Below are 13,142 nucleotides of genomic sequence, written 5' to 3' on the forward strand. Positions count from 1 at the left end.
CACTCACTCAGTATAGATATGAATGTAAGAAGTAGAGATCCTTTGATTCCTGCTCCCGAGGAGTCATAAGAAGGGGTCTTTAAAGCTCCCAGCTGCTCCAGTGAGCACCGGCAGGCCCTTTAGCCATGTGGGGAGCAGGTAACTAGCACATGCTCTATAGGAACACTACATTAGGTGCTGCTATTTTTAGTGACAGGTATGTAAGTTCAAGTGCACAGCACATGGGTGTGCACACGCATGTGCAGGCCAGAGGTCAACCTCAGGTGTTGTTTCTTGGGAGCACCACCTTCGTCCAGAGCTTGCCAGTTGGGAGCACCACCTTCATCCAGAGCTTGTCCATTACTCTTGAGGCTGACTAGCCAGAGAGCTCCAGCAATCCACCTGTCTCTGTCTCCCCAGTGCCAGGGTACCAACCGAGCCCCACCGTGGGTGCTTAAGATCATGTTTGGGTCATCACAGGTGCAAGGCACATTTTACCATCTTAGCTATCTTCCCAGGCCTGTTTCTCTGGTTTGTTTGTTTGTTTGTTTTCTTCAATTCCTCTGTGGCTTCTTAATTCCCTTCTTATTTTTTAGATGGGAAATTGAAATTTAGAACTTCCAGGACAGCTAGGGCTACATAGAGAAGCCCTGTGTGGCAGGGGGCGGAGGGAATGCCTAAAGGGAAAGTGACTCTGGACATTAAGCATCTACTCTAAGAAAGGGAGTAGGGCCCAGTCAGCTATGTCACAGTTCCTGGGAGAAGGCAGGCATGTATAAATGTGGTGGGGGGAGACTGCGGGGACAGAATCGGTTCTTCTTTATCTTTTTATCCATTTTATTGTCAGATAGTTCATTATATAAATCTTCCAAAATAATGAGATATTACAAGAATAGTTTACAAGTCAGCTCTGATTGCACAAATACTTGACACAGGAAACTGTCTCACAAATACATAAGTTTTCTTACAAGAATACTTTAATAAAGAAAATAAGTCTCTATACGTCTTAAAGCAAATTTGATTCAGCTTCTTCTTCCCATCCTGCCATCATTCTGGATTCAATTCTATAGTATGTCTATTACATCCTGCAAAGCAAATTATACCCCAAGGCTGCTTCTCTTTCAGCTACTACTAAGATTCACAATGCTAAAGGGTTTTAGGCTTCCTTTTCTGATTTTCCCTGAAAGGAAAAGAATTCTCAAATTCAGACTGAAGAGGTAATTTTTAAACATTCCTTCCAAACTTGGGATGAGGTTAGTCACCATTCTGAGTGGCTGATCTTTTAGGCTCTGACTCAGGCTAGACCATCAGGCTAGCTGATGGTTTAAACCTGCAATATCAAATCAATAGCTGATACACCATACAGGGAACCCTGGGAGCAAGGATGAAATACAAGGACCGGGAAAATAGTGGAAATTGATCAGAGAACACTCTCAAATTCAAGGTCATTCCCAGCTTGGGTATGACAGGAGTAATATAAAATACTGAAGAACTGAAAAAGGCTAATTATTTAGGTCAGTGGTACCTCATCCGCAAAATGCCAGTGGATAGAGAATCTTAGAGAGACTCTGCATCCGGCTGAACTCCATAAGTGACATTCTTCTTATGCTGTGGCTTTAATATACACTTGTATACAGCCCCTTGCCCAGAGCAAGTGATGCTGTGATACTGTATGCCAGGGGAACAGAACACTGACCACATCTACCTGGAGATGGGACCCACCAGGGAGAACATGTGGCTTTCACACTGTCCTTCCACTATTACTGAAAAGTGGGTCCACTTGGCAAAGCATATTGTCTTTACATTTCAGGTAGCATGAATTAACATCAAGAAATTAGAGTGGCAATCTGCAGTCCAGTTCCTGAGAGCCTGGGAATAATATCCAACACCCTTCTGAAGATTCTTATCCAGCTCCAGTCCCACAAGCTTAAAAGCACTCGGGGACTGAGAGGGCATGTCCCATTCACTTGTCCTCTCGGTATTCCTTTTGGCTTTTTCCCCACCCCAGTGTAACAAACTGCCACAGGATCTTACCCAAGTGTGTAGCAGTAGACGGAAAGAGTTGTTTTGCATTACCAGACACGTCCCATCACATTATCAAGGGTCACATTTGCATATAACTAAAGCGCCAAATAACATCTACTGCAGTGACTTTGCGAATTCAGCATAGTCGATGTATCCATCATTGTTCTTGTCATCGTCTCTCAAAACGCCATCTATTATGTTAATCAGTTCGTCTTCACTCATTACTGGTGCCTGATCACTCCCCTCCTATGGGAAAGTAAATGAGATGATGAGGTACAGAATTACAAAGGTGCATGAGCAAATGCCTGAAAGGGTCATACTCAACTTATCTAGAAGCTGTCAAGGTAGTATGCGGCCACTTCTAGGAATCCAGACTCATACGTCAGATAGTGTCAATTTATAAAAACCCATATGAGAAATTACATATGCCAGTTACAAGAAAGATGTGATCACTGGGCAGTGGTGGACACGCCTTTAAACCCAGCACTTGGGAAACAGAGTCAGGCAGATCTCTGTGAGTTTGAGGCCAGCCTGGTCTACAGAGTGAGTTCCAGGACAGGCTCCCAAGCTACACAGAGAAACCCTGTCTCAAAAAACAAACAACAACAACAAAAAAAAAAAAGATGTAACCAAAACAGGGCTTTGCTTTTTTGCTTTAAAAAATTACTGTTTACTCTTTTTTGGTTATGAAAGTCATGTAGAGCCACTACAGAAAGCCAGGTCTGAGTTACAAAGAACTGTTAGCCAGAATCTATGACCCCCCCCCCACCCATTCTAAGAAAACTCTCACCACCTGAGCCCTCTGCACAAATCACCTAAGAAAACGGAAACAGTGACATACTGGACACCTCAGGGTCAGGACAGTAGGAAGAAAACCCTGCCAACCATTAGAATGCATGTTCCCTAAAGAGAAACCACTGTCCTGTTGTAGAAGCTGGGGTTGGAGGGCTTTGCCAGCTGCAAAGCTGCCATTCTCATGTTGGTCACATCATCTCTGGCTGCCACTGCCTTCTATGCTGGGACTGCTGGGCCCTAACTCCTCCCCAGGTACCAATCTCACCCCCACTCACCATCCCTAGCACACAGCATCCTCCCCAGGCAGTGCTCCAGTGAAAACTTGCTCGAGCTCCCCACTGCCTAAAGAGAACCCCACACTGAACCTGTGGTGGTCATCTCTCTCTCTCTCTCTCTCTCTCTCTCTCTCTCTCTCTCTCTCTCTCTCTCCTCCCAGGCCCCTGTGGCACAGGGGGCAGACATTAAATTTGGAGGCACAAGATTTTGATGTCAATTCCCTCAGCTAGAAAAGGAGAGACAATGTCTGCCCCTCTCAGGGTAGCTATGGAGCCATCTTTACTTGAAGGTGCCTTGGGACACCAGGGAGTACCGCACAATATGGCATGACCCTAGCTACTCCCAAAGCTCTCTGTCCCTTGGCCCTGGAGACACCATTCTCCTCAAATGAAATAACCTCTTTCCTATGTTCTATGCTCTGCATCGTGAACCTGGTCTGTGTTTTTAGGCCGGACCCTCAAACTCCAGATGCTGTAGAAATGCTGAAGCCTTGGCCCAGGCTGGGCCTCCAGCTCAGCTTCTCTGGGGGAGGTGGGGAGAGACAGGCTAGCACTGAATGAAAAACATGGCAGCACTGCTGAGATACGAGCACAGCACCAGTTGCATAGACCGGGCACCACGCTACCCGGATACCCCGAGACTGAACTCCATGACCCACCTCCTTATGGACATGAGTGATGGCCGTGGACAGTTCTAAGCCATCAAGCAAATCGTTGCCATCATAATCATGCATTTTGAAATAGTGGAGCTGCAGTTCTTGAGGGGACATCTCTGTCTCTGGTTTGTCGATGACACCTTCTAGATGTTCCATGATATGCCTGAAAACCAACAGTCAGAACATGTGGACAAGTTCAGAAACAGACCACATTCAAGGGCACAACACACAGCCAGGGACACAAAGAGGCCAAACATGCAGGTCACCTGCTTCTCGGTGGGACCCAGGTGCCTTCTCTTTACTGTTAGAATTTGCTTACAATATTTTGAGCTACCAATTTTAAAACTAATTTTTTAAATAAAAATTAGAACAGACACAGTGGTGCATGCTTTTAATCCTATTCAGGAGACAGAGGCATATGGATCTCTGTTGAGTTCAAGGCCTGGTCTACACAGCAAGTTCCAGAGCAGCCAGGGGTACATATGGAGACCCTGTCTCCAAAAAAATGGATAACAAAGGATAATGTGTGAAGTTTACTTGCCAAGAAAGATTCAGTATCCGAATGTGTCACTAAGAATTTTGTCAGAATCGGGAAGCCATAATTATATTCTGGATTCTGCTACTACAGTAAAAGAGGAAGGCTAAATTCTGACAAATAATTCACTGTATTTAGGCTTCAAAATACTATGCCTGTGGGACGATGGAGACAAAATACCTTACAACTAGGAGTCCCAAGGGAAAAATGCTGTCCTTGAAAAATGTCCTGGAGCCCTATAAATTGGTTCAAAGGGAAAGAAGGTAAGGGGTGCCCTGTGGGCTAAAACTGCAGATGATGGGAGCCCAGAACCTTAGCCCCGGCTGAATACATACTCTTGGTCATGCACTGTGCTCTTGTCCAGGCCCACACTGCTGTGATGGCTGCCGGCCCCAGGCTCATGGGCCCTGGTACCTGGAGTACAAGAGGTCCAGAGCAGGGCACACAGGAAGGGAACTCTGAGCAGCCACAGGGATGCCATGGTTATCAGTACCTGGGAGGTGGAAAACACACAAGATAAAGGCAGAGCCCTAGAGCTCAGGTTCCTTCCAATAGCTGACAGTATATGCTCCAGGGAAACCAGGGAGGTGGCAAGGCTGCTCACAAGAGCACTTCAAACTGGCTCAGCTGTGGGACTGGAGATGGAGCTCAGTGGTAGGGCACTTGTCCAGCATGCACCAGGCCCTGGGTTCCATTCCCAGGACCACAGAAAATGTCCAGCTCTGCCACTAGCTCTCCTGGTTCCCATCACTCAGCTGGACAGTGGAGGTCCACAGTGTTTCCTGTTGGAACATTAGAGGGCTGAGCAGTCACATGAGAGCATGAAAGGATCCGAGGACAGGTCCTACCTATAAGCCCACAGCCCACGGAGAGACACACTTCCTACTGGAGTATAACAAAAACAGAATGAGGGATTTTTCAAAAAAGAAAAACCCTTTGGGAGTTCTGAAACAAAAAATCTCCTTGGGTGAAGGAATATTGGAGGAGGCGGACTGATAGCAGGCCTGGACAGACAGCAGGCATGCAGGGTCTGGGGGAATGACAGCAGCCACATGTAGCAGGTGCAGGCAGTAAGCTTGGTCTCAGGGTAGACAGCAAGAACAGTGGCAGGTACAAAGGTGAACAGAGTGTACATGCTGAGCCAAGAGGCTGACATTTCCTGAGAACAAGAGATGAGATCACAAGCTGGCTTGGCTGACTCAGCCGCTGGTTTGATGGAAAGGGATGGAGCGAGGCAGGACTGGAGACAGGGCCATGGGAGCTGAGGGAAGGAAGCCATTGGGCTGGTCACAATAACCTCAAAGCAACCCCACCTTGTCCACTTGCCAGGGTCTGGAGGGGGAATCATAACATGCTGAGAGCATTGGAAAGGGAAGTTAAAGAGAAGCCCAGATTACATCTTTTAAAAATTTTATTAATTTATTTTTTCCAATTCCAGTTCCCCTTCCCTCCTCTCCTCCTACCCCCCCACTCACCCACACACACCTCCCAACTGCTCCTTGGAGAGGGTAAGGCCTCCCCTAGGAAGTCTAAGTCTGTCCCATCATCTCCTTGTAGCAGGACCAAGCCCCACCCCACCCCCCAACCTAGGCTGAGCAAGGATTCAGATTACATCTTAACGACACTTGGAACAACAAGTGGATCAACCAGACAATTAGGCCACATGGCAAGCTCTCTGAAGACCAACTTAGGTCATCACAGGTATTGGCACCCGTGCTTCAATAACTGCTGCTTCAATGTGAAGTCTTGTCCTTCCTTGTGAAGGCTTAGATTGGTGACTCACCCCAAAATGGAAGGTGAAAGACAGGACCTCAAACCTTGTGTTCGCATCTCAAAAGGCAAAGCCAATTCCTCCATGACTAACAGTGGCAGGACCCCAAACCGTCAGCAGTAAAGATTAAGGGTAATGTTCAGATGCCCCCTTAACACTCCATAAACTCTCAAGCTTCGATGTCTCCTCCTTGTAGCAGGGGCTGGGAAGCAGTGGCACTGTGGTCCTTCACCCATCCTAAATGCTCTCAGAGAGGACCTGGGAGAGTATGCCATCCTATGACATTTACAGAGATTTCCCCAATCTATTTTGCCCACCTCCCACCATATGTCCCGTGAAGGAACAGCAACCACTGGGAGGGATAACATTTAGGGTGCAAAACAGCGGTGTCCAGGCTGACTACTGGATGGTGGCATCATGACATCTGTCGTTCTGCCTAAGATTTCTTTTGTTTGTTTGTTTTTGTTTTGTTTTGTTTTGTTTCGAGACAGGGTTTCTCTGTGTAGCTTTGGAGCCTATCCTGGCACTAGCTCTGGAGACCAGGCTGGCCTCGAACTCACAGCGATCTGCCTGCCTCTGCCTCCCGAGTGCTGGGATTAAAGGCATGCACCACCAATGCCCGGCTCTGCCTAAGATTTCTAATACTGATTAAATAAAAAAGCAGTTGCCAAAAGTCTACCCATAATTCAGTTGTAAAATAAATATATATGAACACACAAGTACACTGTTTTAATGAACTGTTAAATTATGGTTCTTTTTATTTTGCTACAATTTCAAAATGTGTACTGTGACTAGGCATGGTGGTACACCCCTTTAAACCCAGGACTTAGGAAGCAGTGGCTGATGAATCTCTGTGAATTGGAGGCCAGCCTGGTCTACACATTGAGAGTGTGTGGAGGCAGGGTTGGTTTCAGGTGACTTCCTTAATTGCTCTCTACATTATATATTGAGGCAGGCTCTCTCACTGAGGCCCAAGCTTGCTGACTCAGCTAGTCTAGCTAGCAAGCTTGCCTATTCCCCATCTCTGCCTCCCAAGCACGGAGATCACAGGCGGCTGCCACATACACCTGGCATTAATGTGGGTGCTGGGTATTTAAACACCAGTCCTTAAGCTGCAAGCAGTTTACACACTGGACCATCTCCCCAGCCTGTATCCAAGTTCTCACTTCAGTGTGATTGAGGGTAGAACTTCGGGAAGCTGTCTACTGGACAGAAAATTGAATTGGGTGATCACTGAATCCATGGAGATCTTTCCTCCACCACCATGGCTAGATCCAGTTGGGATGTATATCTATCTATGAGGATGTTTTCTAATCAGGTAATACCAAAGAGTAACCAAGTGATTAATAAGCACAGAACTGTGAGTCCAGGTTATCCTCTCTTCAAGGGACACAGAAAAGAAAAAAAAAAAAAAAAAAAAAAAAAAAAAAAAAAAAAAAAAAAAGCACTGTAGACTGAAGTTCCTGTCCTGTCCAGCCCCTCAATCGTAGTTCCAAAAAAACACACAGAGGCTTATATTAATTATAAACTGTTTGGCCAATAGCTCAGGCTTCTTATTGGCCAGCTCTCTCTTAATTATTGACCCACTTCTATTAATCTGTGTATCTCCACTACCTCTTGGCTCACCAGTGATGCCAGGGTCTCTCGCTTTCTCAGCAGCTACATTCGACTCACTCCCTGCATTCCTCTTCCCAGAATTCTCCTATCCTAGTCTGGTAGCCCCACCTACACTTCCTGCCTGGCTACACCATGCCTGTCCATTGGCCGAAACAGCTTTATTCATTAACCAATAAGAGAAACATATATTCACAGCATACAGAAAGACATCCCCAGCAAAGAACCACTGAGCACACTGTCACAGGTTCCAAACCAGAAGGAAGATTCCACAAGCACTATAATGACAAAAGGTAATGACTGCCACCTGTCAAATTAAACTGCTCCCAGTCAAAGAAAACAGAGTGCAAAGAACAAGTTGCATCATCTACACTCCCATTACTTACTCCAAGGCCATGGGCACACAGCTTGGAAGAGAAGCCCCAAGAGCTCTCAAGCTCACTGGCCTTCAGGAAATTGCATTGGCCAAGGCAGAGAAAAATCCAGGTGAGGAGAGACTGATTGACTCTCCTAAAGACAGGCAGGCACCCATGTGTAGTGTTGTGGAATATTAGTTTAAGATGTGTTACATTCGTTTATGCTGTGGGATATTTAATGATGCAAAAATGTGTTGCATTCTTTTTTGTTACATTTGTTTAACTCTGTAAAGCTGTGTTACTTTGCCTGCCTAAAACACCACTGGTCTAATAAAGAGATGAACTGCCAATCGTTGGGCAGGAGAGAGAAACAGGTGGGGCTGGTGGGCAAAGAATAAATAGGAGGAGAAATCTAAGGAAGAGTGAGGAGAAAAGGGGGATAGGAGGACGCCAGGGGCCAGCCACTCAGCCAGCCCCAGAGTAAGAAGGAAAGAAAAATATATAGGATAAAGAAAGGGAAGAAGCCCAGAGGCAAAACATAGTTAAAGAGAAATGGGATAATTTAAGTTAGAAAAGCTGGCTAGAAATAAGTCAAGCTAAGGTCAAGCACTCATAAGTAAGAATAAGTCTCTGTGTATTTATTTGGGAGCTGGGTGGTGGGCCCCCAAAGAGTGAAAAACAAATCAAAACAAAAACTACAGCATAGAGCCTTACTTTGATGTGCCTGCAATCTTGGAAACATGACTATCCCATGTTCTCCTATAAATGATTCATTTATAGGCTAGCACAACTACTTACATACTCTTAACTATTCTTCATTTTGGGGAAGACCATCTTCAACAGAACGTTCAGGTTTGGGAGAGACCAAAATGCAGCAGTAAAGGAGGAAACAGATATTGCTAAGTCCACCAGATCAGCCCCATTAACCCGAAGACCAGTGGGGTGGCACTACAGCCAGATCACCCTCCCATCCAGAGGGGGCTTTGGAAAATGATCCGAGCCTTAGCATCCGTCACCAGGAGCAGCATGAGTCTGGCAGGACAATGCTGGCCTCCCTCAGAGTCTTGACTCCAAGAGGTTCCCCTCACTTCTCCTTCGGCCTCTGTTCCCACTGACTGCATCTGGTCACTCCTCCTAGGCCTGGTTCAAATGTGACCCAAAGACTCTGGCAGCTAACACCGCCTACTTCCTAGTCTGTTTTCTTCCTTCCTATTTTTCTTTTTCCCCTTTCCAAAGTCCAGGACGTTGAGTACTGAACAATGCTGAGCTGGCCTAGGGACAGCATGGCCAGAATAGGATGAGATGTGGCACAACAATGTGTCAGTCTTTATCTCTGACCTAAGGCTGAACTCTCCTTTGGAGCATTCCCACTCCTGAGAAGGCCCTGGCCCACCCTTCCCTCCAATTGTGTCATTATTCCTATGGTAAGTGAGTTTTCCCCCTAACAGCTGTTGGCAGCCTTTTCTAAGTTCAGGGGCTCTTAGTTAAGAATTTACATTCAAGCAGCCACATTTCACAACATCCAGATATCCTGTACCCAGAGTCAATGCCAAAGAAAACCGGCCAGCGCTTCTTACTTTGCCAATTCCAGGGTCTTGCAGTAAAAGGAACCAGTAAGTCTCCAGGTTAAAGAAACCTCTACATGGGCTGGGGTTGAAAAATTTGTCCTGAACAGGCTGGCATTTAATAGTGTGATCCATCTGTTCTCTGGAGGAAGCCAAAGAAAAGCCACACTGCCCTTATACGTTTAACCAACAGCCTAGTAAGAGAAAGAGCAGAACTGCAAAAGCTGTGGGAACAGGGTTGTTGACTCAAGCTGACTCCTCTATCACAGATCACAGCCTGATACAAACTGGAACACTAAAAAAGAGGCACCCAAAGGGCATCACATAACCCCCCACACACTCACACTTGGAATGACGCGGGAAGCATGAAAAGAAACATTTCAATCAAAAAAGTGTGCCCCTTGTAGTAGGAACATAAGGCAGTGAACACCGAAACTCAGGAAAGACTTGGGTCCAATGGGAGCAAAACAATCAATTGTGGAGGGAGGGGTCGATCTTGAGTACAAAATCGGTAAGTCACAACAGGCTGTGCAAGTGCAATAAGAAGCAAGGGAACGGGGCAGGGGCTGCCCTGTATTGGATGAATTGCAGAGGCTCGGGAAATATTCAAAGGAGCAGAAAGGGGTGCTGAATCGCCTGGGGTAGGAAGGTGTCTAGGAAAACGAGAGTTCTGACTGGATTCGATGTATCTGAGGAGCGCAGGTCAGAATGACGCCCAGGCCTCTGGTTTGACCATCTGTGTGGACGGAGGTGCCAGGCTCCCGAGAAGGAAAACAAGAAAAACGAGCATCCCTGGTCTTTCCAACCGCCCAGACTCAGGCTAGCCAACGCTACCGGGACAGCCGGGTACAAATGGAGAAACGCCCACGGTCCTCGTGCTTCCAGGCCAGCCGGGGTGGACTGGACATTGACCCCGGCTGGCCTGGTACTGACGCCCACCCCTCCCCCAGGCCCGATCGCGGGGCTCAGACGGGCAGACACGCCTGGCCCGGAAGCCCCCTTGGAAGACAGGCGGCTGCCGAGGGCCACAGGTCCCGCTGCTCCCAGGTGGTCGCTGCCCTCCACCCTGCCGCTCCGGCATCCCATCCTGAGCCTCAGACCCCGGAATGGCCCGCCGACCTCTGCCCTGAGAGTCAGGCTTCCCGCCCGCGGGTTCGCTTACCCTGACAATCGCCGAAGCAAGCGGTCGCGAAGCACTCCAGCGTGAGCCTTGCCAGCTACCGTCCGCCGGACGCTTATTCTCGGCCCCGTCGGACCCGCCCCCGCCCTGCTGCGCACGCGCACCGCCTCCCGCCCGCCCACCGGGACCGTCGGTCACGCCCCCTGGCCGGTCCGCCCCTTTGAGTCCACGTGTCCTGGGTCTCTGGCCCGACGGGACCCGCCTCCTAGGGGCGACACCCTGCTGCTCGCGCCACCGGCAGCCCCTGCGGCGCGCTAGTTGCTAGGCAACCCCGGAAGCCCCGGGACGTAGCTCGACGTGGGCTGTGGGCTGTGGGCTGTGGGCTGCAAGATCCGGATGGGGCGGGCTGCAGAGCTGACCAGCCCCGCCTTCTATGTCCTTTGGCGGATCTCTTGGTTCCTCCGGTATAAAGAGAGTGGAACCCCAAACTCCTGTCCGAATGGAACAGCTGGGAGATGCCGGTGCTCGCCCGGGGCCTTGCGGTTTCCCAAATTGGCCTACTTCCGGTTTTCTCTTCGCTCCATTCCTCAGGCAGCATCAGCGTCAGCGCCTATCCACTCACGAGCTCCGTCAAGACTTTATGGACGACCCAGCCTCCGAAGTTCCTGACATCGTCTGTTTTTATCATTTGAGAGAAGTCTACATTTAAAAAAAAAAAAAAAGGATCCTGCCGTTCAGTGAATGTGTATAGACCAGATGGATGTACCCTCTTAGGACTGTACATTTTTAAATTCTTCTCCCGTTTGTATCCATAAAGATATATAATGTTTTTTTTTTTCCAAATGCGCCTATATCAGAAAGGGGAGAGTAACCGTGTAGAGAGATTATATCAAAACCGCAACCCCCCCCACACACACACACCTCTGCTTCCTTAAGGCCTTGAAAAGTGGCCAACAGTATCGTCTTTGTCTTGCCCTCCCTCTTTCATCCAAGATTAAAATTTCAGCATTATCCTATGGGGAGCAAAAAAGTCCCAGAGTCCCTAAAGAGATTATTAGCACAACATTCCATCTCATTTTGAAGTTTAGATTAATTTGATGCAGTGCATTCCGGTACCCTGCACCTGCCACATATCCATTTGCTCATTAGATCCACCACAGTTGAGTAGCTTCTTCCTATGAGGCTCTGTCCTGGGAGCTACAAATACAGGTAACTTATAGGACCTTCTTTTAAGATGCTCAGTAACTGGTAACTGGACTGGGGGGTGGGGGGGTAGAAAAGATTTCATGTAGCTCAGGCTAACCTCGAATTTACTATGCAGGTGAGGGTAGCCTGGAACTCCTGGTCCTCCTCCCTCCACTCCGACTTTTTTTTTTTAAATAGGCATTCGGCATCAAGCCAGGCACTTCACTATTTCTGTGGATGCTATCTTTTGTCGTCTCTCTACCTGATCATTCTTAACAACATATAAGCTTGTCTTCCGGCTCTTTTCCACGGTGCTATTGAAATGGCAATCCCCAAGCAAAGCCAGTGGTCTCTTCCAGCTAGCTTGCTTTCTCAACACTTGAAGCATTTCCCTTTGTGTTCTGACACCTGTGCTCTTTGTTCTGTCTTGCTGGTTGTTCCTTCTTGGCTGTTCTGGCTTCATGGCCTTTGTTCAATGCACAAATAAAATGTGCCAGGGTCCTGAGTGCCCTTCTCTAGTGACAATGTGATTTCATCTAGTCCTGTGCTTGAAAACCCAAAGTTGCATGAGGTTTTTGTATGCGTATATGTGACGTATTTATATGTGTCCATGTAGGTGTGTGTGTGTGTGTGTGTGTGTGTGTGTGTGTGTGTGTGTGTGTGTGTGTCTGTGTGTGTCTGTGTGTGTCTGTGCGCACGTTTATGTGTGGACTCCATAAATCTACATTGAATACCTTCCTCTGTCCCTCTTGTCATGTTTTGAGACAGGGTCTCTCAATGAACCTAGAGTTCATCAATTGGGCAAGGCTAGATGACCAGCTGGTGAGCTCCAAGAATCCTATGATCTCTGCACCTCCCTCCCCCAGCACTGGGATAACACACTTTCAACCCTTCCAGGCATTTTTATGGGTGCCTGTGGTCCAAGCTCAGATCCTCTTGCTTGTATACTTTCCCAACTGAGCCGTCTTTTTCCATATTTGTTTATCTACAGATCACCTCTCCTTATCATTTTTATTTTTGCTGGTAGTTTTTGCTTTGTTTGTTTTTTGTTTCTTGAGATATGGTTTCTCTGTGTAGTCCTGGCTATCCTGGAACTCACTCAGTGTACATCAGGTTGGCCTTGAACTCACTGAAATCTGCCTGTCTCTGAGATTAAAGGTGTGCACTGTAAGACCCTCGGAAAGCCCAGGCTTCCAGAATCTTAGCCCAGGATTGCGGCCACCCCAATCACAGAATGGAGGTGAAAGCTTGATGCAAATTGCATGA

At 47.6% G+C, this 13,142-nt stretch overlaps 1 protein-coding gene across 1 annotated transcript; it reads right to left on the bottom strand.

Annotated features, from left to right (window-relative positions):
* Positions 1-802: 802 nt before the first annotated feature.
* Positions 803-10,859, bottom strand: Mcfd2 (multiple coagulation factor deficiency 2, ER cargo receptor complex subunit). The gene is made up of 4 exons (XM_027417989.2): positions 10,734-10,859; positions 4,601-4,758; positions 3,734-3,893; positions 803-2,250 (listed from the first exon to the last, which is right to left on the bottom strand). Exons 2-4 carry the CDS (start codon positions 4,744-4,746, stop codon positions 2,119-2,121), a joined length of 438 nt encoding a protein of 145 aa, XP_027273790.1. The 5' UTR covers positions 4,747-4,758; positions 10,734-10,859; the 3' UTR covers positions 803-2,118.
* Positions 10,860-13,142: the final 2,283 nt, after the last annotated feature.

This window comes from Cricetulus griseus, chromosome 5 (genome assembly GCF_003668045.3).
Source record: "Cricetulus griseus strain 17A/GY chromosome 5, alternate assembly CriGri-PICRH-1.0, whole genome shotgun sequence".
NCBI lineage: Eukaryota > Metazoa > Chordata > Mammalia > Rodentia > Cricetidae > Cricetulus > Cricetulus griseus.

Bases quoted from the DNA above. Each gene is read 5' to 3' on its own strand.
- Mcfd2 (XM_027417989.2), bottom strand. From the start codon at position 4,746: ATGGCATCCCTGTGGCTGCTCAGAGTTCCCTTCCTGTGTGCCCTGCTC. The intron at 3,894-4,600 runs GTATGTATTCAG...GTTGGTTTTCAG, and splicing joins AGCACAGTGCATGACCAAGA to GCATATCATGGAACATCTAG. The intron at 2,251-3,733 runs GTGGGTCATGGA...ACTTTCCCATAG, and splicing joins TCACTCATGTCCATAAGGAG to GAGGGGAGTGATCAGGCACC.